We start from the raw sequence: 25202 nt of genomic DNA on the forward strand, positions 1-25202 counted from the left end.
AGCAGGGAAGATTAGGAGCATATGTGTGTTGGGCACTGCAAAGGCCACTCTTTCAATCTCTTCCCTCCCTACCCTTCTTTCTGGGTAAGGACTGTGAAACTCAGAGAGTATCTTGTTTCAGTTACTGGTGACAAAACTGGGATAGAATCCAGGTCAGCCTGATGCTAATGTGTGTGTGCTCAGTTGTGTCTGACTCTGAGACCCCGTGGGCTGTAGCCCACCAGGCTCCTCTATCTATGGGATTTTTCCAGGCAAGAATAATGGCGTAGGTTGCCATTTTCTTCTCCTTGGGATCTTACCGACCCAAGGATCAAATCTGTGTCTCCTGCATTGGTAGGTGGATTCTTTACCACTAACGTCACCTGGAAAGTCCCCCTGATGCTAATACCTGTGCTTATCCCTCTAGCATGGATGGAAGACCATTGGTTCAAGAGTCACTTCCTCCATAAAGTCTTTCCTTGCCCTGGATGTAGAACTGACCGTTTGTGCATCTGGGTCCCCACCATGCCCCATATAGACACTCCCAGGGCACGTGCACTTATTTTATTCATATGCTGTCTCCCCTCATTAGGCAGTGAGCTCCCTGAGGGTGGACAGTGGTCTCAGCCGTGTCTGGATACCCTGTATTAGCACAAAGCCTGCACACAGTAGGTGTTCAGTAAAGGTGGGTTGCATGCATGATGGGGAGGTGCTTGGAAGAGCTCTCATATCTGTTTTCCTGCCTCCTAGGAATTATCCCAGATGGCGATCGGGGTAAGGCTGAGGATGGACTTGGGGCGGGGGGAGCTGCTGGGGTAGAGGTGTGGACATGTCTCACCTGGAAAACTGTCCAGATTTCTGACACTCACCTGCACTCATGCTTCATCCCCTGGCACTTCTCTTAGCTTCAGTTCAGCCTCTTCTGCCCTCCTTCCTTCTGTCCTAGCACCTTTATCCCTCCCAGGTTTGCTATCCAGGAGGCAAGTCCAGTGTTGCAATCAGATCTATTCTTCCTGGTCCCAGTTTACTCTCACAAGAGCTTTAAGAGGTAGGCCAGGTGGAGATGAGCTACCTCCACTCTAGTTAGGAACGTTTGCGCTCTAAGGGGTGGTGTCCAAGTTCATACAGTGAGTTGGGGGCAGAACTGGGTCCCATGATGATGAAGGAGTCGGGAGAGCTGGGGGGGAATCGGGGATAGGCTGGGCTTCCCCCAGGGACTGGAGGAGCCTGGCCCTCCTTGGGCCAAGACAGATGGGGCAGAAGAGACCCCAGTCATCTGTGAGATGTCCGTGGAGCATCCCGAAATCGTGTTCCCAGCCGTGACTCTCCAGTCCTTCTGCAGTCCTGCCAGTAGGTGCCGTCAGTTTGCAACTTTTGGTTCTGTCCCTGCGGGGGGCCAGCTTCTAGCCCCTCTGCCTCCCTCTCTCACCTGGACAGTCTGCACTTGCAGAAGGTAGAAGATGGCCCAATCCCTGTGAGACTGAAGGACCTCTGTCCTGGGGGAGGAAGCAGGAAGAGGGTCTCTGATCTGTGCTTCAGTTTGGCTACCCTCAGGCTTTCTAGGCCACACCAGAAAAATCCACAGCGGGTCACCAATTATGTCTGGACAGGAGCCCTTACCCTGAAATCAGGTCCAGGATAGCAGAAACTTTGGGGGAGGGTGGGGAAGGAGGACCTGAGAGACCATCTAGGAGAGGAGTCCCTGCTCCAAATGCTACTCTAGAACCCCTCCTAACCCCTGCAGGATTGAGGCAAGGAGCGTACAGGCACCAACAGGATCTCACAGAGGCCCTAGCCAACCCTGACACTAGCCCAAATAGCACCGTTGGGTGAATTAGAAAAGGCACCCCTGTTCTCAAAACCATTGAGTGCCATCTGCTGGAAGACAGTCACAACAGCTATACAAGTCTACAATGATTACAAGAGAAATGGTGCCCCCTGGAGTTGTGCAATGCACAATTTGCCTTTGAGAGTGGCAATTTCCTCAGCCAACTTCCCTCTGGGGATGGGTCTAGGCAGTAGAAGCAAACATCCAGGAAGGAGCAAGCGTCTGGGAACCTCCCTCTCCGGGTGGGAGTTCTGTTGATTTCATCCTGGGTAAGCCAGAGGGGACAGGGTCTCCAATGAGCCCCCGGGGAGGCTGGGTGCGGGAGAAGGTTGGAAGAGGCAAGTGAGGAGGAGAGAGCCTATTAACTTCTTAGGGCCATCAGACCCTTCTGGGCCCCCTTTCCCCTCCTCCCCAGACCAGTTCTCCAGCGGCTGAGACTCGAAGCCCTGGAGTGGGGTGGAAAGGACTCTCTCCGGTCAGGGAGACTGAATCTCGGACTCGGGAGCTGGGGCCAGGAGGTCGCCGCGCTCTCAGCGTGGGAGACCGCGGGCCATCTCAGGGATCCTGGGGAGAATCCTCCAAGATCGGGGGTGGGGGAACCGAGGAGCAGCGCCTTCGCTGCCCCCCGAGGCCCCAGTTCGGAAGCGCTCTCGGCCCCTGCCGTGGCTTCCAAACTGCGCCGCTTCCTCCTGCGGCAGAAAAGGACTTTCAGATGTTGTAGCTGCGGCGGCGACTTAGGACAGCGCCCCCTCCCCCTAACAGCCGCCTCTCCGTCTCCCTCTCCCCTGCCCCTCCCCCACCACTGGGACGGCGCTGGGGGTGTGGCCAGGGGCCCGTATAAAGTCCGGGGGAGCCGGTCCCGGGCAGCCGCTCAGCCCCCTGCCCCCCCACCGCCCGCCGCCTGGGCCGGGCCGAGGATGCGGCGCAGCGCCTCGGCGGCCAGGCTCTCTCCCCTCCGGCCAGCTTGCTAACTTCCTCGGCTCCGTCCTTGTCCGCCAGCGGGGGCCACCGCGTGTCCCCGCGTCCTCCGGGTCGGGTCCTCCAGGCGCGCCGGGCGCTGCCCCTGTGTGTCCCCCGCTGCCAGCCCGCGCCCCGTCCCCGTCCGGTCATGCTGTCCCTCTGCCTCGTGGCCGCGCTGCTGCTGGCCGCCGGGCCCGGGCCGAGCCTGGGCGACGAAGCCATCCACTGCCCGCCCTGCTCCGAGGAGAAGCTGGCGCGCTGCCGCCCCCCCGTGGGCTGCGAGGAGCTGGTGCGAGAGCCGGGCTGCGGCTGTTGCGCCACTTGCGCCCTGGGCAAGGGGATGCCCTGTGGGGTGTACACCCCCCGCTGCGGCTCCGGCCTGCGCTGCTACCCGCCCCGAGGCGTGGAGAAGCCCCTGCACACGCTGGTGCACGGACAAGGCGTGTGCATGGAGCTGGCAGAGATCGAGGCCATCCAGGAAAGCCTGCAGCCCTCTGGTAAGGTGCCCCTGCCCTTGCATGCCCTTCCTGGTGTCCTGCCCTCCCAGAAGCCCCCTTTCCCATTCGGGTTGGCCCGGAAGGCTCTTGAAAATCCTCTGTGAGTTGAGCAGAAGACAGGTACGTGGCAGGGCCCGACTGGCATGGGACAGGGTCAGCCAAGGAAACTGCTATCAAGTCCCTGGCAGCCTGTTGCCACCATCACGGAGGATTCTGTCCCATTCCTCCATTTGAAGGGTACCTATTTGGGAAGAGAGTCTCAATGCTAGTCCTGGCTGCTACTGTAGGATGGAAAGTTAAGTGACTTGGTCCAGCCAGCAGCCTCAGTCTGCAAGTGAGGGGCCAGATACCTGGGGGATGGGGACGGTGGCCTGGAGACTTTCTGTTCCTGATCCAGTGACCTTCCCTCACTCTGGACTCAGCTGAAGCTCCAGGAGTCTGAGAACCCAGGGCTTGGACTTTTGACATTGACATGGGATGGAGCGGGACATGCAGATTAGAGAGGTTTTGGTGGTGAGGGGGCATCAGAGTGGCCCTTCACCAAAGTCTCAGGCCAGCTCACCTAGCTTTTTGAGAGGTATTGGGAAGTAGGGGTCTCCTCCTGCCCTGGTACACAGGCACCCTGCTCCTTGCTCCTGGCAGGTGCCATCTGAGGTGGCAGAAGAGAAGCAAGTCTTGGTTCCCAGCCCAGAGCTGCAGAAACCTAACGGGATAGAGAGCAGGGATGGAAGGTCGGGGTGGGGGTTGGGGAGAGAGAGAGAGAGGTTTAGAAGGCCCTCATTCTTACACTTTCTCTTTTTCTGTATCTCATCGAGGCTTTCAGTTTCTCCTAATAACCTTTCTCAGTCTCTTTCCTTCTTCCTCTTATTCTTTTGTTCTTTCCTGCTGCGTCTCTCAACCTCTAGTTTCACTAACAACATTCTCAAATTCTCCTTTCATCGCTATCTCCTGTCCGTTATCAGCTTCTTTCTCCTTATCGTATTCCTTTTCCTGTTTTTGTTGCTCTGCTTCGCTCACTTTCATCTCAGTCTCTTTCTGTTGCCCTTCCCCTTGTCTCTGTCACCGTTTCTCTCTCTTTCTCTGTTCCTTTTGGAACCTCTGTCTGCCTTTCTCTCCCTCCGCCTCTGTTTCTTGTTCCCTCTCTGACTCTGTTTTGCTCTCCCGGTGCCTCTGTCAGTGTCTGTCTCTTTTCCTGGTGCTTGAAGCTTCCATTGTTGCAGTCCGGATGCTGGGACTGCGGCCCCAAGCTTCCTGCCTGGGTCCCAGGCCGCTCCACTTCCTCAATCCTCTGCAGCTTGTTAGCCAGAGGAGAGCAGGATGCAGGGAAAACAGGAAGGAGGTGGACCCCAGGGGTCTGGGCCTCGGGCCTCTCTGCTCTTCCTGCTCCTGGGCAGCTAGAGATAGGTCAGCAGAAAACATTCTTGGAGAAATGCCAGTCTGGCACCCAGCACATCTGGGAAGCCGTGGGGGGGAGTCTTGGGGTGTAAGTCGCTGATCCTGGGGTACAGATGCCAGTGCCAGTGGGGAGGAGGGGTTCTGGTGTCAGACCAGACTGGGAGTGAGGGCTGAGCTCTTGGGCTCCCTGGGTACAACAGGTCCACTTTCCCTTTGCATCTTCATCCTCCACCTGCCAGTGGGTGTCTGGCTGCAGATTAGGGTGGCTGGTGAGCTCCTCCTCTCTCACCAACTTGAACCTGAGGCAGAATAGAAGAGCCCTCAGCCCCTTCTTTCCTGGCTAGGTAGGAACAGCCCATCCCATAGTACAGAAAACTGTTCCCCTAGGAGATCTGGGGAGACAGGGCGTGAACAGTTTGTGAGTGCCCTGTGGACATCATGTGACCAGCCTTGACAGGCAGCTTTAGGTCCTCTTTAGATTATAGGGCCCGGGTCTCTCAACTCCTCTACTCCTTCCCTCCTTGCCTTGGCCTCCATCCTTGCAGGGCAGGCAGGCAGAAATCAGGAGAGGGAAAGGGGAGTTGAGGGGACCCTGGGGACATTAGGTAAGGACTCAGTAAGCTGTGTCCTTGACCTCTTACCTCCCAGTCATCCCAGAAGTACCCCTGCCCCAGCCCAGGCCATACCACACCATGTGAAAGGCGCCCCCTAGGGTTGTGTGGCAGCCCTGCAGGGTGTCTGGTGAGATCTGGAGGCCAGAGCTTGGTCTCTCCCTGCTATCCTCCTGAGCCTTCCACAGTCAATAGGCCACTGTTCCTGTTATGTCCCAAGGCTTTGACTTTCTTGCCTGGGTTTTGGCAGAGGTATCAGTTGAACTTTTCTTCCTGCCTGCTCCTCTTGGGGCTGAGCTTCAGCAGGTGACTGGGGGAGGGTAGCCTCCTCCCTTGGGGTGCTATGGTCCGGAGGCTGACTCTTTGTCAGGGGGGCAGGTCTCCCCACACCCCTCTCCATGCTCCGCTGCCTCCATCCTGCGCCATGACGCCCTGTCCCAGCTCTTTGAGCCAGGCCACTAGAGGTGAGGGCGGAGTGGGGACACCTGCCTCAGAAATTCACGATCCTGATTCAGACTACTGACCCTTGACTTGTGGAGTGTAGGGGAGGGGATGGTGGGAAGATCAGCATTTGGACTGGGGTGATCCGAAGCTGTGCCCCGGGTCCCTCTGGGACAGCGTTAGGGAACATGCAGGCTAGGTTAATTTTTAGTCGACACAGCAAATATTGTCCCCCCTACTTCAATACTGGGAATCCAGTCACGTCATGGGAACAGGGCCTTCCCAGAAATTCTGTGCCTTGGGGGAGGGGGGAAGGAGGAGCATGGCTGCTTAGCATTTTTCTTCAGTTTTGGCAAAGTCAGAATTATTGGTGCTTTGGGTATCAGGAGCCTTTCCATTTAAAGACATAGGAGCTGCAGAGATATGTTCTTCTCCTTCCTCCAGCCATTCTGCTTCATTTCCTCATGTGTAAAAAGGGGGGACAACAGGACCCACCTTGTAGGCCGGGGGCATCTGGCATGGAGTAAGAGCTCAATGTTGGAGCAATGAGAGCTTGGTGATGAACAGGAAACCAAATGGATTTAAGTTGAAGCTTAGCTTCTCCCATGATGCTAGGGGTTTAAGGGACAATGGGGCAAGTGAGCAAAGCCGAGGGACATGCAGAGGAATGGAGGGGGTAGGGTGGAGGGGCTAGCTGTCCTTCTCTGACACTTTGAGGCCAGCAGCCATGGCACAAGGGTGAAGGGGTTCCCCGCTTGAACCAGAGCTCAGAGAAAGGCCTGGTACCTGGCAGGGGGATCTTGGCTTCTCCAGTGAGAGTCCAGGCCTTTCTTGCAGGGCAGGTGGGTGACCCTCCAGCTCATGTCTAGGTGGCTGGACCCACATACCTCAGAGCCTCACCCTAGGCATTTTGAGCTGGGTGTGGGCTGGAGTGGAGGAGAAATCATGGGGATGAAATTGGGCAGCAAGAAAGAGGAAATCCTCTAGCTTTGACCATGAACTTTGTAGCCACTGGTGCCAAAGCTGTGGAGCCTCTTCTTTCTCTGGGTGCCTGCCCTTCCTCTGTGGCTGGAGCAGAGACCACGTTTACCCTGTGATGGGACATCATTGGCCTACTCCAGCAAGGCCGGATGAGGTGACCCGGCCTACCTGGGAAGCCTCACCTCCCAAACAGACCTTTCAGGTGTAGGGAGTCTGACCTTTGCTGGGGAAGTGAGGGGGAAGGTCTGACTCTGGCTCCTGCTCAGAGGGAAACCCACCAGGATCCTGGTTTTTCCAGAAGCACCACCTAGGTGAGCAGCACGATGTGGCTGACCTTCTGGGTGAGCAGGGAAGTAAGTAGCAATCATTTAGCAGGTTGTAGAGATGGGAAGATGAACTTTTTTCTTTAGAGACTCAAGGCTACGAACTTTGCCCTCCCAAACCTAGTGCCTGGGGTGGATCCTGGGGTGGGGACTCAGTCTGCCAGTGAAACAAGGCTGGACAATGAAAAGTTACAGATTAAGTGGAAAGTCAACTGCCAGGATAGTCAGTGTGCTCTGCCCAGGGCAGGGTCAGGGCGCCAGGGTGTATGTGGGTGTGCACGTGTGGACCAGTGTGCGTCTGGACACGTGATTGTTTGTGTATGTTTGTGATCCTTGAATCCTGGCCTCTGTCTGTGCTGGCAGATAGGGACATACTGTGTACCCATGTCCCTGCAAGAGGCAGTATGGAGCCACTCTCCCCATCTGCTGGGTTCTACTCTAAACGGCTAAGTGTGCTGGGCAGTGGGGAACCAAGGAGGGGGAGGCCAGGCAGGCAGCCTGCTCAGCTTTCCCCAGATAACATCCCCCTCCCTGCCATGTGATGGGGGCCTGCCAATACAAAACAAGACCCATGTTCCAGGCTCACCCTATGCCCCACGCAGCCCCAGGGTTCAGTGAGCGGACCCAGTTGTCCTCCTTAATGGTGCTTCTTAAGTTAGGGGATAAACATTCCAAATATCCTTTAATAATCCCCTGAGTGTCTGTGAACTTCGACTCATGGGAACACAATGTTGGAAAGCAGTCAGACTTCTACTGCAGGTCTTTTTGTGTCCTTGAGGCCACTGCCACCCTGACTCGCCCCACCTCCAGGTCAGGGATCTCTCTACCTCCTGAGGCAGCCCCCTGCATTAGAAAAACTCTTCCTAGGGAACCTAAAGAACATCTGGCCACTTATCAAGAGGCACAAGTGTCACTGTGCACAACTGTGCTTTCTTTCATGGTCATGAAAAGAAAGCAAACTTAAAGGAAAGACAGCAAAACATCTCTAGGTCAAAGGGGGCCATCGAGGTACTTGTGGGTTGTGGCAAATGACCCCTGGGATTCTTCCAGCCTTTCTAGGTAGAGCGGTGGCCCCTTTGTTCCCAGCTCAGCTTAGCCCCTGTGGTTCCAAGATTTGGCTTCAATTTTTTCCAGTCTTCTATTTCCTTTCTTTCTAATCGTCAGCTCCAGCCTAAACCCCCGCAAAGCTGAGTCCACCCACAAGTCTTGTGGCTTTGTGCAAGATGAGAGTGGTGTGTGTGTGGGGGGGTCCCTGGCCAGCCTGGGCCTTCTTGGCCAGAAAGTTCCTTGGGAGGGTCTTCAGGGAGGAGCCTGGATCTCAGACCTTCTCTCTGGCTCCTGGCTGAGGGCTTGGAGTCTGACTTCTTATGGGCCCCTTTGCACAATCCTGGTCTTCTGAAATTGACCAGCCTCTTCTTCCATTGCCCACACAGGCTGGGAAGTCTGTGTTGGTCTTGTCTTCAAGGTTTCTCCTTGGTTGACCTTTGGAAACTTGTTGTCATCTTTTGGGACAGAAGTCCCCAACAGACTGTCCTTCTTGAGATGTTAAATACGTAGAAGGAAGGATTATCTCTCTCTGCTCCATTTATTCCTTCCCTCTGGTTCTTTTCTCTAAGCCAGCCCTGCACCCGTGACAAAACCTTTTCCCATCCTTGGTGACTCAACTTTATAAATAACCTTTGGTGTGGAATCTTGACACAGACTTTTTGGGGGTCTAGATTCCTCCTTGTCTGGCTTCTCTTTATCTATGTGCTTCACCCCCACACCCCCAGAACTAGGAGAATAAGAAGAGAACTAACCCCCACCCCCCCAAACTAACTTTGGCTCAGCAGAAAAATACAATTTGACCCCAAGGCAGCTCTGGGACTGCTGCCATGCATGGAGGAACCTGCTAACTCCTCAGGAAAAAAAAATCCTGACGCAAACCAGATGTAACCTTCTGTCTGGCTGCCAACATCTGGAATGCTGGCGGGGGCTTTGCATTCGGGCCGGCAGCAAGCTGCCAAGCCTGAGCGTTTCAGAGGTGGCTCTGATGTGCAGAGAGATCTTGAGACCTCTTCCTCCAGCTCAGCTCTGTGTTCTGGTTTTGGCTGCCAGGATGGAGTAGCAGAGGTTAGTTACAGTCCTGGGACTTCTGGATGGGTTTTTTTCTTGAGTTCAGATAGAGCCTTTAAGAGATCCCAAGGAGAGGGTGGTGGTCCAGCCCACCTCCATCTCCAGATCCCCAGTGCCCTGGCTCTGGGCAGCAGATATGCACTTTGGATGAGGGCTGAAATCTAAGGATGGGAGACTTTGGAGTGGTGGGGTGGGGAGCTGCAGGAATGTGCAAGGGTGTTCTTTTGGTCCCGGGGGCCACACAGTGTCTCTTCCACACACACACACACACACACACACACACACACACACACACGCTTTTCACATGCAAGCACACACACCCACTCCCACTTCTCCTCTCCAGCCAATGGAGAGAGCTTTGGGGCCACGTTTCTCATCACTTATGGAAACTTTGATTCTGGCCATTTGGAAGAGGGTCAGCAGAACTGACAGCCCTGGGATCCCCTGGCTGGCTCGGCCAGACGCTGAAAGGAGCAGGAAAGGAGACAGGAAGAAAGAGCAGACGGAGAAGGGGGATGGTAGGGAGAGCTGAATGGAAGGGGACATGAATGTGGGGCCCTTGGCCTGCCTCAGACCTCCCTGCAAGGCCCAGGGGACCCTCCTGCTGTTTGGGCGGCTGCAGCTGGTGACTCATCTGAGGACTGGACTGGGTGGAGTGAAGGAAAAATCAAGGACTCCAAGAGGAATATTCTCCCGAGAAGATCCAGGGGAGCAGGGAGGAAACCAGGGTGCTGCCTTCATTTTTCCTACCCCCAGACCCCCTGCTCCCCCCCTGGTTCTTCCAGCACCAGGCTGGAGACTCTCCAAGGAGGAGAATGCAGATGGGAAGTCTGCTGTCTTGCCCTTTATAAACACTGACCTCTCCCTGTCTTGGCCTGACTGCAGACAAGGACGAGGGTGACCACCCCAACAACAGCTTCAGCCCCTGCAGCGCCCACGACCGCAAGTGCCTGCAGAAGCACTTGGCCAAAATTCGAGACCGGAGCACCAGTGGGGGCAAGATGAAGGTCATCGGGGCGCCCCGAGAGGAAGTCCGGCCTGTGGTGAGGACCGCTGATCAAATGCGCACGTGTACAGGCACACACCACCACCGTCACCACCGCCACCACCAGATCCCGACAGTGTCCACTCAGCGAGCATTCTTTGGCTGTCTGCTGTGTGCACCTTGCGTGCATCATCAGGACCCAGGAAAAAAGCCCTCACTCCTGTTGAAATTCCTTTCCAGCTCAGCAGTCCTAGACGTTGGGGACAGCTGAAGTTACTGTTAAATACTGAGACACTTCCACACTGGTTGGTGAATAGCGAGCAGTTGCCCCAAGCCCCCTGATGTTGCTTGGCTCTTCCCCTGGATTCCTCACCCCAGAGCATCTCAGTAACTTGAGAGTTCAGGCTGGCCATAGTAGGGAGCCTTGGGACCTTGATCCAGGGTCTGGCTAATGTCCTTTCTGATGGGTGGTTCTGATGGATCCGTGCCTGGGTCTTACAAGTTGTTAATTATATGATTTCATCCTTCCGTCTTGTTTAGACATCATCCCCTTCCTGTCCTTCTCCATAGATTTCCTTTCCCCACTAGGTCCCTTTACGTCACACCCCTCCTTTTTAGAAGATTTTTGGCTCGAGATCCTCTCCTAAATGTCCCTCTGTCCTGCCCACCAGGGTCCCCTGAACCCGAGCCCCTCCTTTCATCTCACTGGAGGCCTGCTCGGCCACCAGGCCTGAACTCTCCTTTCAGAGTCTGCAGTCCTGATCTGACCCTCAGCCCTGGTCCCCCTGCCTCTTCTGCTCCTGCTAAACAGTTTCATCTTCCCCTCCTCCAGCCCCAGGGCTCCTGCCAGAGTGAGCTGCACCGGGCGCTGGAGCGGCTGGCCGCCTCACAGAGCCGCACCCACGAAGACCTTTACATCATCCCCATCCCCAACTGCGACCGCAATGGCAACTTCCACCCCAAGCAGGTGCGTCTCGTCTCTGCCGGCTCGGCCCGGCCTCAGCTCTGGGATATCTGGGATGGCAGTCTCAGGAAGGGGGAAGCTCCCCAGCCCCAAGCTCACCCCTTAGACCCTCTCCAAACCACCCCCACCCTCAGACTCAGAATCTCAGTTCTTTTTACCTATTCCCCCCTCAGATGAGTAGACTGAGGCCCAGGGAGGGGCAGAGGGCAGCCCGGAGTCACAGGGCAAGTTAAACGCAGGCCAATCATCCTGCCTCCCCATCGGGGGCTATTTCCATGGCCTCTGTGGCCACCATCTGTGAGGCAGACCTAGCACCCATCAGCCTCTGCCTCCCAATCCCTCCCCCTCTCCACCTTCATTCCTGTGAGTAGTTTTCCTTTGTCCCTGGATGTCTGAGGTATCATCTGGGAATGGAGGGGCTAGGTCTTGAGGAGTTGTGGAGAAAACTCAACCTGCCTCTTTCCCCGAGCTGAGTCAGCAAAGGACCTAGGGGTCAGCCAAGCTGGGGGGAGGGCAGACCTGGGAATGGGCACTTCGGGTGGAGCAGAGGAAGGAGAGGGCAGGAGAGGAGACAGGGATGTAGAAACCTCTAGGCCTCCTCACACCCTTGGAACATGGGTTCCTCTGACAAGCCCCCAGGAAGCTGGGATGGTCAGTGAGGCGGACTTGCTCCAGCTCCATCTCTGGCCTGTCAGAGTTGGGCTCACCTGAGATGGTGGCATATCTGGGCAGGACAGTGGGTGGCCTCGTGCTGGATGAGGCCTGGATCTCCTCCAGCCCTCGTGGGCATGGGCACACACGTTCCCTCACTTCATGCTCTACAGGCAAATCCACAAAGTGGACCGCCACTGGGCCAGAAGAGGCCTGGCTAGGAGGGGAAAGGATGCCCCCGAGTCTGCATATCCCAGGATGGCATGAGGGGGTTATGAGGTGGGGTGCAATGGTGGAGAACCAGAGAGGTCCCCTGTCCCAAATCAGTGCCAAACCTTTCTCCAGCCTTTGTCCCAATACCAATTTTACCCTTGTCTCAATTTTTCTTTTTCCTTTCTTTTTGGCCAAGCCACATGGCTTCTGAGATCTTAGTTTGCTGACCTAGGATTGAATCTGGACCCCTGTCAGTGAACGTGCCGAGTCCTAATCGCTGGATCGCCAGGGAACTAAAATTGATTATTAGTTATTAACCAGAGTCCATAGTTTACATTAAGGCTCACTCTGTGTGTTATATAGTTCTGTGTGTTTCCTTTCCATTTTTATTCACTAAAAATTCTGACACTTGATCCTTTATTATCTGGCCAGTTATAACCCTTGAGACAACCTTCACTTCAACTCTAATCCTGACTCTGAAATACACCTTTACCCCTACCCTCTCTCCTCCCCCGTCTAAGCCCAACCCAAAGTTTAGCCCAGCTGCTTTATTTGTTCTGACCTTGACCTCTATCTCTGTCCCAATTCCATTTCTGACCTGGGCTGTCAGCCTCACCCAACTCAAACTGTAGTCAGAATTCCCAATTCGACTGCAACTCTTATCCTAATGCTACCCTAACTTCAATGTGGATAATCACAGTCTTAACCATAATCCTATTCTTGAAGCCTCAACACAGTCAGAACCCAAGCTAAAGCACAATCAGAACCCAAACTAAAAACTTCAAACTGGGCCCTAGCCTTTCACATCCAGCTGTACTTTCAGCTCTGTGGATCCCGTCTCCCCTCCAGGGTGTCTACAGAACTTCCTCAGGGCTCTGCCTTCCCAGACTCTTTGGGCCTTTCCTTCTTCGCCACCTTTGCTCCACTCCAGTGAGCTCAGAGGACTCATGCCCAAGAGAGCCTCCACCCTCAGAGACCAGTTGGGAACCACTGTCTGATCTGGGGGCTGGGCTGGGATCGGGGGTGGCTGCCTGGGAACCTGACCTCTCACACCCTTGTCTTGGCAGTGCCACCCGGCCCTGGATGGGCAGCGCGGCAAGTGCTGGTGTGTGGACCGGAAGACGGGAGTGAAGCTTCCGGGGGGCCTGGAGCCGAAGGGGGAGCTGGACTGCCACCAGTTGGCTGACAGCTTCCGAGAGTGAGCCTGTTAGCAGGCAGGGGGCTCAGTGCCCCCTGCTGCCCCCTCCCCTGGAGGCTGCAGAGCTGACCTGGAGCCTAGGTCTGAGTCCTGGCTTTGCCTCTGGCCCAGAAGTTTCCCTTGGGGTGTGTTTGTGTGTATGAGTGTGTGCGTGTGTGTTGATGAGCCCGGATGTGCGCTTGGGGTGAGCCGAAGCCTAGGGGTGTCCTCTATGGGCTTAGATAGCCCAAGAGAGCCCTGGTATGTTTCCAAATTGACCCTGGATTCATTCATCCATTCAGCCCTTCAGCCCTTCAGCCATCTATAAACACTTCTTGACCACATACTACAAGCCAGCTCTAGTTTGCAGCCCTGGGGACTCATCTTGGCTCCCTCTGATGTAGATATGTGAGGCCACCTCCTGTAAGGTGAGCCCAAATCTGTGGGAGACGAGAAGTCCAGTTCCATAATCAGGGGAGGAAAGTAAACACGTACCTTGACCATTGTCCCTCTCCTCAGTCTAGTCAGAAGGTGGAGTCCCAGTTCCATAATCGGGGAGGAAAATAGACGTGTACCTTGACCATTGTCCCTCCCCTCAGTCTAGACAGAAGGTCTGGTCCCTACCATAGGGAAGGTGAGGGGTAGCAGGAGACCCACTGAGACCCAATCCCAAAACTGAAACCTGCCAGGTTCCCCTTTACTCCTCCCCAGATCCTTCCAGGGGGAACGACCTGCAGGGGCAAGCCCACCTTGGCTTGATTGCCTGGCAACTGAGACCCTGCTCTGGGGAAGGGAAGAGGTTAGAGGAAGCCCTGCAGAGGGCTGGGGAGGTGGGGTCCATCTCTGAGCAATCAGAGTAGGAGGAAAGAATGTATGTGCCTGATGGAGAAAGGGATCGGCATGCTGGGAGGTGAGGGACTTATCTGGGGTGCTCCTTCCTCCTCCGTTTGTGGTCACAGACAGGAAGTCACAGGATGGTGCCATCCTTCAGTGGCTCACTGTCTGTGGCTCTGCCTTCCTCCCCATGTCTCCTTCCCCGGATTTTCCTCCCCTATATTTCCCTACCCCTGGGCATTTTCTGGCTCAACTGGATGGACAGAGATTTAGGAACCTACCAGTTGGCCATGATGTCTTGTCTTTTTTTTTTTAACAAAACAGAACAAAACCAAAAAAACCCTAGACAATGGTGTTTGGTTGATTTATTTACAACTAAGAGACAGGGAATTACTAGGGATGGGAGAGCTGTCTTAGATGGTAAAAGGACTGCAAGGGGTCAGCTAGTTCACCCTCCTATTCCCTGCATCCTCTTCCTGGGAGGCCGCTCTGTCCCCAAGTCTGTGCTGTCTGTGTACAGACTCCTGGTGGGTCAGTAATGGCTTCGGAAGGGAGGGAGCGAGCTGGGACAGTCTTGCTGGGCCGAAGCTATTTCTGAGATCAGTTGGTGAGTGAAGCGGGGGCATTTTCTAGGGCATCAGGCAGATTGGGTTTGTGTCTGGATTTGATTTATCAATTTAGTTGGGGGAGGGACTGCCCTGAAGCTGGGGAAAGGGGATAAGCTCTCCAATTCATTCCACAGCTCCGACTGCCTGGATTCTTGACTGGGGGCTTACTGAGGTTTGCTTCTGAGGGTTTGGGAGTGCGATTGGTTATCTTTAATCTCACTGTCCTGGGCTCACCGGACTGTGGGCTCTCAGTGCCAGCCCTAGAATGTGTGTCCACGTGGCACCACTGGATTCCTGGTCATCTCCCAGTGCTTCTCACCCCTCACTTCTGTGGAGTGTGTGTGTGTACATGGATTTGATCTCTTGAGGTGCTCCCAGGCTTCTCAGTTTCACTGGCCCTGATGCACTGGGACCTGTGCTGTCTGAGTCTTGTGACTGGGGCTGCGATCCTCATCTCTCTGGCTCTGCCTTGGTGGCGGCATCCCACAGCCATCTAGTTTTCCCGAGGCACCGCAAGCTGCTGCCTGCTGCAGGAGATAAAGAACAGAGCAACGCTCCTTCAGCCAGGGGGCTGCCCTTCATAGAGCTTCTGGGGCTGAGGCCCAGGCATACAGGGGGAGGAGGCGAGTGTGGGCTGACAGTGAAGTTTTATGTCCCTAAGCCAAATGGAGGGAGAGTATCTCTTTCCCTAAGGCATCTCTTTAAATTCCCCCTTGTCTGCAATCCCTCTTCCCTGTGCTCTACCCTTGTGTCCTTGGAGTGGGAGGTAAGAGGTCCTTTTCCTTTCATGGGCTTCCAATGAAAGTGCTGGGTCTGCTTGGGAGGTGGCTGCATATGTGGCCTGGGATGTACCTTTGTGATATAAGTGTATTTATAATGTGTGTGTGTGTGTGTGTGCATATGGCAAAGTGATACCCGAAGCGTGAGTGAGAGTGTAGGCTTTTACAGGATATGGGTATCCGTGTGTATAGACGTGGTGCACACTTGTGTGGTGTGTCTACGCAGGCTCTATGAGTCTTAGTATGAATGTGTGTGATGCCAAGAGACAGAGTGAAATTCACAGTGTATGTGTGTACTTCCCTCCCCCACTCATTAGTTGTCATCAATGCAGGCCTTGTGGTGGTGGGCTGGGGGCGGGGGCTGCTGTCTAGCTCCAGAGAACAGAGGATGTGTACTTTGGGAGCAGGAATCCCACAGCTCGCAGCAGATTCCTCACCCCCAACCCCCGTTCCTGCCCCCACGATCTGGGAGCCAGGTGCCAGTTGTCAAAAAAGAAGGAAATAAAAGCAACTGAGTGTCAATGTGAACACTCTCGACCACTACCAGGCCAGAGGAAGTGAACTGCCCTGGGCAGTGACAGTGGGGAGAAGCAGGCTCCAGAGAGCCCTCCCACCGTAACCTGTAAATCCCCTTGAATGCTCAGTCTAGTTGCCACAGGAGCATCAACATCCTGGCAGAGGTGGGAAGGGAGGGAGTGCTGAGGACCACAGTGGGGCCACCATACCTAGAATAACTTCAAAGTCCTTGAGTTCTCTGTCCTGCCTCCCTAAGAAATGTCATTCCCGGCACTGTGGTCTGGAGCAGAGGGGTGGAGGACCATGAGCCCATTGATGCCAATTGGTATCAGGCATTTGGTTTCCATTTCCTAGCTCTTTGAGCTTCCCTAGTGGCTCAGACAGTAAAGAATCCACCCAAGATGCCAGAGACCTGGGTTTGATCCCAGGGTGGGGAAGATCTCCTGGAGAAGGGCCTGGCAACCCACTCCAGTATTCTTGCCTGGAGAATTCCACGTACCGAGGAGCCTGGCAGGCTCCCAGCAGTCCATGGGGTCTCTAAGAGACATGACTGAGTGACTTTCACTTCACTCCTGGCTCCTTAGTGGAAATCAAGACTCGACGTCTGGCTGTAGGTTGGGGGCTGGGTTTTCCATTGCCAGGAAGGCAAGGTGGGAGTAGAGAACAAAAAAAAAGATGGAAAAGTGGATTGACTCTAGTATTGGATTCAGGTGGGGGAGTCTCTGGAAAGCTGGCCAAGACCCCTGGCCCCTTCTCTTATCAGGGTTCTGAGGCTCCAGACACGGCCATTCCTTCAACTCCTTCCAGGAAAACGCTGCTTGTCCCAACTCCTTTGCCCTCTGGGCCAGATTCCACCTTCAAGTTACTCCAGGAATGTTATGAAGCATGCAGGACTTGGGGCTCCAGCTCAGGGGCCCCCCCTTCCTGGGCGGCGGGGCGGGGGTGGTTATGGCTGTGTGGCAAATGACCCTGAAACATTCCTGGCCAGAGAAACTCCCTCTGCATTCCAGACCCCTATGGCAATATGACCTCTGACCTCGGAAGAGAAAGTCAAGATGATATGGTTGGATGGAGCTGAGAGGCAGCCTGGTAGCTGGGATACTGCGTTGTTCTAGGGAAGGGCGGAGGAAAGGGGGTGCTTTGTGAGTTGTGGGAGAGGGTCAATGGGAAGAAAGTATGTTCAAGGAGGTTGAGGGAACAATGAGTGGAGGAGGGGCAATGGAGCAGACTTCTAGGCACGTGGGCCCACACGCGCGCGCACGCGCGCGCGCGCACACACACACACACACATATTCATGCACGGGGAAGCAGCCATCATACCAGCCACTGTGGTGTCTAATTAGATGCTCATTGTGGAGTATCCTGTCCCCCTTTTGTCTGAGGTCTCAGAGGCTGGGGAGGCTTGAGGTCAGGGAGTAGAAGTGGGGGTGTTGTAGATAATTAGAAACATACTCTAATAGAGTGAGCAGGCGCCACCAGGACCACCTCTCCCCTCACCATCCCCCTCCCTTCTCCAGGCCCCCAACCCCCTTCTCCACGACCTGGACTGTTCCAGCTAGGCGAGGGGAGGGGCCGGTGGAGCCGGGGAGTGGAAACCCAGTGGGATTGGCTTCCTGGACCTTTACACAGTCTCCAAAGTGCAAACAACATATTTTTGCCATGCAGTGGTATTTAATTACACATAAAAACAGAGCCATTAAACTGAAATTAAACCCTTGTTGGAATCACTTAATTCAGGGCATGACAAATTGCTTTCAGTGGAGGCAGCAGTGAAGTCCCCTCAGGGAGAGATGGAGATTAGCAGCTTCCATGGCTGGCTGGGTCCCCTCATTGTCTTGGCCCCCTTGCTGGCTCTAAATTCTGAAATTGGGGTCAGAACCATCTAAAGACCACCCAAGCCAAGGGGGAAGCCTCTCGGTTTGTTCAGGATGACAGGAATGGAGGCTGGGGAATCAGTATCACTGTCCAACCCAGTTTCAAATAACTCTGTCCATTTTGTTGATGGGGAAGTTGAGGGCCAGGTGCCAGGGTCATCCAGAGCCAGTATGAGAACTCTGGCACCAAGCCATGACCAGGGAGGTTGCTTTATTTTTTCATCCTGGGCTTGGAGACAAAGGTTGGAGCTGGGTGGTTAAGGGTCCAGAAACCAGAGCAGGCCTTGGGTGGGGAGGACAGATTTCTCTAGAACTGAGCTCCTACCTGGTCCAAGCCTGGAGACAGCAGGGAAGAAAAAATGGGATTCTGGGACTTGGGCTGCTTAGGCAACCTTGGCTCTGTGGAGGGTAGCCTGGTACTCAGACTCTGGCTCAGACAGACTTGATCACTGATCTACCTGGTGAGGTTGGGCAGGTAAGACATTCCACTGCTGTGAGCCTCAGTTTTCCCATCTGTCAAATGGGGATGGTGATTCCTATCTATAGAGTTCTGTGAGGACCAGTGGGCAGAATGCTTGAATAGGGCTTAGAGCCAAGTCCAGTTAGTGGTTCTATTGGCCTTCCTTCTCAGGACCTCTGGTCTCCATTTGTAAGAAGATCCAGCTGGGACCTGGTGGTTTCCAGGACTCCCTTGCTTGGTGTTTGCAGCCCTTTCTCCTCCCTCCAAACCCCTTCTTGCAGTTTCCCTTCTCTCCTCTGTGGTCTAGTCGCCTAATTATGGTAGGTTTGGGGTGTATGGTTACACTACTGGGTAAGAAAAGGCAGGCCCAGGAACTTTCCTGGTGATCCAATGGTTAAGAATCTACCTTCCAATGTGGGGGACGCAGCTTTGATCCCTGGTCAGGGAACTAACATCCCACAGGCTGCGTGCAGCTACTACTGAACCTGAGCCCCACAACTAAGTCAAATAAAAAAAGTATTTTAAAAAAGACAAAAGAAAAGGCAGGCCCAGTCCCCCTAATCCCTGCCTCACCTAATCTTCCAGTGGCTGTGTGTGAGGGTCCCTGGGAGGTGAGGTGGGACTGCACTTTAGGGGGGTGCTGGGGTGCACAGCTATGAGGCTGTGGTCTCCCTCCCCTGTGTGCCCTCGACGATCCGGGAACCAACTTTCCTGATTGGAACCAGATGCGTCTGCTGTGGCCAGAGGCCTGTGCCAGCAGTCCACTCACTCAGCGTCCTTCCCCAGGAGGGAGAGGGAGCATGGGCGAAGGGAACAGGGAGGTGAGGAAGGCCCTTCTCCCTGGGGCTGGGAGACAGTCCTTTCCTTCTCTCTCCTCTCCAAGCTAGTGGCCTGGGAACTTTTCTGTTACCCACAGGGGATGGTGTGGGGTGGTGGCCTGATGAGGACGAGTCTCTCACTGAGGCATACGGGGTCAGTCCTAGAACTTATGAAGCCCCTCCTCCATCCCCACCCCCAAAGCTCGGCTCAGCTGCAGGTGGCCAAATAGGGGCCAACTATGTCTGTCCCCTGACTCCTGGAGTGGCCCCAAGGTCATACCCCTCACCTTTGGCCTCCTTGGCCTTGATGGACGGTGAGGTTCCTGCTTTGGGGGTTGGGAGGGGGAAGGGCTGGGGCCCAGGGTTCCCGTCATTGCAGGCCTGGCAGCTACCCTACCCAGCTGCAGATGGTTCCCCCGCCAGCCTGGCGGGCAGCACAAATGCTTTATAGCTGTACCTCTATGGACTTGCCTTGAGAGCCTGGAGACAGAGGCAGGGAGCTGGGGACACAGAGCTGCAGTGGGTGGAGGACAGGCCAAGACAGCAGTCCAGCAAACCCAGGGTGCTGAGATAGTGAGATCCAGGAAAGGCTTCCCCAACGTCCAGGGCTTGGAGTGGAAGCTTCCCCAGGAAAGATCGAGTTTCGGGCTGTGAGTGCTGCCGTCTGGAAGGACCAGGGCTCAGGGTCCTTGTCTTCCTTCTGGGTCCTGGTCTCTGAGCAGAGCCAGAAGCTTCTAAGTTGAAGCAGCAGGGAGGGGAGCCCGTCCTCGTCCCCACCCAGGGGAAATTGGACCAGACTGCTCAGGAAACAAATTCAATTTTCCAGCATCATGGAAGGTTAGTCGGACAATAGACGTTTTTTTTTTTTCCCCAAAAAAAACATTAAAAAAAAGTCCAATTGCTTTTGGCTGAACTGTTTCCCAACTTCATTTCTCAGCCTCAGTTCAAGGCTTCTCATTCAAAGTGACATGTGACTGTTCGGTGACCCTGGCCTGATCGCCGGCCTTGTGAGAGGTCAGGCCAGGCCAGCCTGGAGCTCCTGCTCCCGGGGTCTGTGACCACCCCCACTTATAAAAGCCCTGGGTGGGCCCAGTCCTAAGGGAGGGGCTGTGTAAAAGCAAAAAGCTTCCCCCAAAGAGATTTTGAATTTAGGGCTGAGTGCTAAATCCCAGGCAACAGGCCCAGACGGGTTTATATTAAAATGTAAACGGACCTGAAAAGTTTTGGAAAGTTTTCTTTTTGAGGGGTGGGGTGGGGGAAGTTGCCTTTAAAATGCAAACAGACCTTGTAAACCCCTGCTTGGGAAATTTCTTGAGGCTGGAATGAGGGGAGCTGGCCTTGCAGGCTGGGGAAGGGCCAGCCTCCAGTTGTGTTCGCTGCCGATGGTGGCTTTGTAGGGGACCCTGGGCACTGGCAGAGGAAGAGAGGTCAGCACAACCTAAAGTAGGAGGAAGGCCTGCTAGGAGCTGGGAGAGAACAGAGGTTCCCAAGAGGTAGATTTGGAAGTTCTAGGATGGGAGATAGGGGGTGGGGAAGACCACACAGGAAGCTTCAGGGAGAGCTGGGCAGTATCTCCTGGCTGGAGAAGGGTGGGCTTGAGGGGGGAGAGGGGTACATGTGGAGGTGTGGGTAGGAGGGTGAGGTGTGTGGCTGGGTCTAGAGAGGTGTGAGTATGTGTGTGAGTGGGAGGACAGCAGTATGGGTGGGGGAGGGGTGTGGGTAGGGAGTGAGGGGTACATGTGGGCATGTGGGTGAAGGGAGAGGGGTGTGTGTGGGGATGTGGGTGAGAGGAGAGGGGATGGCTCCAGCCTGATGGCTGAGAAAGGCCCTTCCCAAGAAGACCAGAGCTGGGAGCGGCCTTCCAGCTCTTCTCCAGTTCACGCATTATGTAGATGGGAAACCAAGGCCTAGATGGGTCTATGGCTTGCTTGCCTGAAGGCCCAAATGAACTGGTAGCTGACAGATTAGAACTCAGGGCAGTGTTCTTTTCACACCATCTTCCAGTGGGGGCAGGAGAGACTTCAGGCTCCAGAAAGGGGAAGGGCTATCAGTACAGAGGAAGGAAGGAGGTCCTGGTGGAAGATTCTGGGAGGACGATTACGGGGAAAATGTCACCTTTCAGGCAGGAAGAGGGACAGGTGACTTTTGCAACATCCTGAGCTGCGTGGGACAGGGACTAGGGTGGAATGAGGAGAAGGGGGTTTGGCAGAAACCTGGTGTAGGTGGAGGCAAGGGATTGGACTTGATGACCTCTGGTTCAATAAACTCCAGATGTCATCATCCTCATCATCACTGCGGGTTTGGGTCAAAATTGCTTGGGCTTAAATCACATTCTGCCATTTCACTCAGTTGTGTCTGACTCTTGCGACCTGCCAGGCTCCTCTTGTCCCTGGGGATTCTCCAGGCAAGAATTCTGGAGTGGGTTGCCATTTCCTTCTCCAGTGGATCCTCCTGACTCAGGAATTGAACCTGGGTCTCCTGCATTGCAGGCAGATTCTTTACCAACTGGGCTATAAGGGAAGCCCTCGTAGGAGGGAATTTATTACATTGGACCCTGGGAGATGGACTTTATCTCCTAACCCACAGTTCTGTATCCATCAAGAGGGTCCATAATGGTACTCATAAGTGTTACTGTCAAGACTAAATGAGATGATGCATGGCAAAGCTTCTAACAAATATTGTGGGCCTGATGCATGCCAGGGACTATTTTATGTACTGGGGATCATGGTGAACAAGTGAGTCTCTTTCTTCTTGGACCTCCTGTTCCAGCAGCCTGGTCCTTAGAACATATTAGGTGCTCAATGAGAGGCTGATAAGAGTGTTAGCCTCCTCATAAAGAACATTGGTACTTCACAGGCTACAAAGTGTATTCATGTCCAGTGTGTCTCTAATTTTTTGAGTGGGGTATTTTGTTGTTCAGCCTCTAAGTCTGAACCCCATGGACTCTAAGTTTGCAACCCCATGGACTGTAGCACGCCAGGCTCCCCTGTCCTTCACTATCTCCTGGAGTTTGCTCAAATTCATGTCCATTGAGTCGGTGATGCCATCTAATCGTCTCATCCTCAGTCGCCCTCTTCTCTTCCTGCCCTCAATCTGTCCCAGCATCCAGGTCTTTTCCAATGAGTTGGCTCTTCACATCAGGTGGCCAAAGTATTAGAACTTCAACTCCAGCCTCAGTACTTCCAAAGAATATTCAGGATTGATTTCCTTTTGGATTGACTGGTTTAATCTCCTTGCAGTCCAAAGGACTTGCGAGAGTCTTCTCCAGCACTACCATTTGAAAGTAACAATTTTTTGGTGCTCAGCCTTCTTTATGGCCCAACATCTTACACCTCTCTGGAAAAACCATAGCTTTGACTATACAGATGGACCTTTGTGGGCAAGTGATGTCTCTGCTTTTTAATACACTAAGTTTGTCATGGCTTTCCTTTCAAGGTGCAAGTGTCTTTTAATTTCATGGCTGTAGTCACTGTCCACAGTGATTTTGGAGTCCAAGAAGATAAAATCTATCATTGTTTCCACTTTCCCTTCTTCTACTTGCCATAAAGTGATGGGACTGGATGTCATGATCTCACGTTTTTGAATGTTGAGTTTTAAACCAGCTTTCCTTCTCTCCTCTTTCATCCTCATCAAGAAACTCTCTAGTTCCTTTTCATTTTCTGCCATTAGAGTGGTATCATCTGCATATCTCAGGTTGTTGATATTTCTCCTGGCAATCTTGAGGGGGATATTACAGTGAGGAAACCAAGGATAGATGCCCAGAGAAGTGACTTGCCCTAAATCATGCAGCTAATTAGTGGCAGAAGGGACCTGCCACCCAGATCTGCCTGATCACCAGGCTTCTGTTTCTTGATGCAGAAGAGAGAAGTGGTGTGTGTGCATTTGTGCACAGGTAGGAGTGGGGTGAACTAGGAAAAGTATACGTCCAGTCTCGGTATTCATGGGTCATCCAGTCTCAATGCTGTGGAGGAGGAGACCTCTCCTGGGGCATATGCAGGCCTCCCCCCACCTCCTAGTCAACCTGGGGTCCTCTATTTCTGCATGGCTCCTGTAGGCACTCAGCACAGTATCTGGTGATCCAGCGAATGAATGAGTGCGTGTCATTCTCCCTTTCCCTCCCCCTCCTCTTTCTCTCTTTCTGTTTTCCCTCCTCCTGGCGGTCTCCCTGCATCCTGGGCCTGCTCCAAGCCAAGCTCAACTTGCTCCCTGGCAAGACTCAACTGGGGAGAGGTGAAGGCTGAGACGCCTTCCAGGAAATGGAGTTACGAAAATGAGCCCCTGGCTGGCTCCAGGGTCACAGACTCAGGAAGAAGAGGGTCTGCTTTGCTGGGGCTCAGAGCCCCAGTCTGGCCAGGACTAGGGGATTATGCAGACAGGGAACATGGCTGGGGCAGGGACCTGTATGGACAAGTGCTATGGATTAAATTATGTCCCCACAGTTGAAGCCCTGACACCAATGTGACTGTGTTTGGAGACAGGACTCTTAGGAAGTAATTGAGGAAATTAACTGAGGCCAAAGGGTGGGCTCCTAATCTGATAGGATTGGTAGTCTTATACGAAGAGGAAAATGCGCTGAGGCTGTATGTGCACTCAGCAGGAAGGTGGCTGTCTGCAAGCCGAGAAGAGAGCCCTCACCAGAACCCGACCGTGCTGGAACCCTGATCTCACACCTCCAGGCTCCAGAACTGTGCGAGAATAAATGTCTTGTTCAAACTACCCAGTCTATGGTATTTTCTTACCATAGTCTGAGCAGACTAACACCGCAGGGAAGCCCTCCCCTCCCACCTCAGTCCTCTTTCCCACGTAGTTCTTTCAAGCTCAGAGAGGACCCAGGCCCCAGGCCCTCAAGTAGGTGCCTGTCCCAGCCTGCCTCAGGCCTGACAGCGCCGTTTCCTTTCCTGGCCTGAACTCCAAGTCTTCACAGCTTCCTCTTCCCAGTGCATTCCTGCCCAACCCTCAGATCCTTTTTCCTTTTCCTATAAATCTGGTCAGTTACTCCCTGGCTGAAAAGCCTCTGCTGTCTTCCCATTACCGACAGGAGGAAGTCCAAGCAGGTGGCTGTGTGCAGTTGTGTATCACGCAACTTGCACGACTGTACGGTGGTCCTGAGTTCAAACTCATTCATTCACTCAGGAAGCATTCATTCCTTGGTATTTTCATCCTAGCACCCAAGGCTCTTAATGATCCGGGTCCTGCCTTTTTCCTTTGCTTCCTCTCTCACCTACTACCTTGGGTACCGTATATTTTAGCCACATTAAACACGGTACTTTTTATGCTTATGTGCTTCATCCAAAATTCATCCATCTGCTCGTCTGAGAGTGCGCAGTAAGTGGAATGGGCACAGGTTTGGAATCTTGTTTCTCTGCCATTTACTACCTGGGTGTATGTGGGCAAGTTAACCTTCTGAGCCTCAGTTTTCTAATCTGTAAAATGGGATTAAACATACATAACGTGCTTCACATTGCACTTAGCACATAGAACACCCCTCCCCCAACCCCAGCAAAAGTTGGGTTCCTCCCTCCTTTGCTGTTAAGCTACTTATCCTTGAAGACCTAACTCAACTGTTACCACCTCGGTAACATTGCCCTCATTCTCCCCAGAGGGAAAGTTTATCTTTCCTGTTTGCATCCTTCCTGCCAGCCTTGTGTGACACTTATAACCTTCATTATAACAGTATTATATTTATCTACTTTCTTGGATCACGTGAGCAAAGCATGCAGCCAGGAGACATTGCTGCATGAATTCAAGGTACTGACTTCTAGGCTGGGGGCCTTTAGCAACCCCCACCCCCACCCTAAGCCCTGCTCTGGTTCTAAGCTCTTAGCCTATTGGATGGCATGAGAGTTAAGGACAGGAGTAGGAGGTGGCAGATAGTGGGGTGGGAATAGGGTGGTTGAGGATGAAGATGAAAGAGCAGAGGTGAGCTGCTTGAGCCTCCTGGGGGAGATGAGTATGGGGGAGGTGGCTGGTCAGATGAGATAGGGCTGAGGGTGTTTCAGCTCTCTGGGGAGTTTGCTCAGTAGTCAGAGTGGAGGCACGGGTCAGGGGACTTGGGAATCTGGGTTTTAAGAAAAGGTCAGTGGCAACCCACTTCAATACTCTTGCCTGGAAAATCCCATGGACAGAGGAGCCTGGTAGGCTGCAGTCCATGGGGTTGCGAAATGTCAGACACGACTGAGTGACTTTAACTTTT

The 25202-nt window shown here is 53.9% G+C and overlaps 1 protein-coding gene across 2 annotated transcripts; it reads left to right on the forward strand.

Moving 5' to 3' along the window:
* Nucleotides 1-2644: 2644 nt before the first annotated feature.
* On the forward strand, nt 2645-14267 carry IGFBP4 (insulin like growth factor binding protein 4). 2 transcript variants are annotated; one of them, NM_001134302.1, is given in 4 exon segments: nt 2916-3264; nt 10016-10173; nt 10948-11082; nt 13011-13145. In NM_001134302.1, coding segments are annotated over 4 exon segments (777 nt in total).
* Nucleotides 14268-25202: the final 10935 nt, after the last annotated feature.

The sequence above is a fragment of the Ovis aries genome, chromosome 11 (genome assembly GCF_016772045.2).
Source record: "Ovis aries strain OAR_USU_Benz2616 breed Rambouillet chromosome 11, ARS-UI_Ramb_v3.0, whole genome shotgun sequence".
Lineage (NCBI taxonomy): Eukaryota > Metazoa > Chordata > Mammalia > Artiodactyla > Bovidae > Ovis > Ovis aries.

Coding starts and splice junctions, on each gene's coding strand:
- IGFBP4 (XM_060394706.1), top strand. CDS start 2,916: ATGCTGTCCCTCTGCCTCGTGGCCGCGCTGCTGCTGGCCGCCGGGCCC. Junction 3,265..10,015: donor GGAAAGCCTGCAGCCCTCTG/GTAAGGTGCCCC, acceptor GCCTGACTGCAG/ACAAGGACGAGGGTGACCAC. Junction 10,174..10,947: donor GAGAGGAAGTCCGGCCTGTG/GTGAGGACCGCT, acceptor CCCCTCCTCCAG/CCCCAGGGCTCCTGCCAGAG.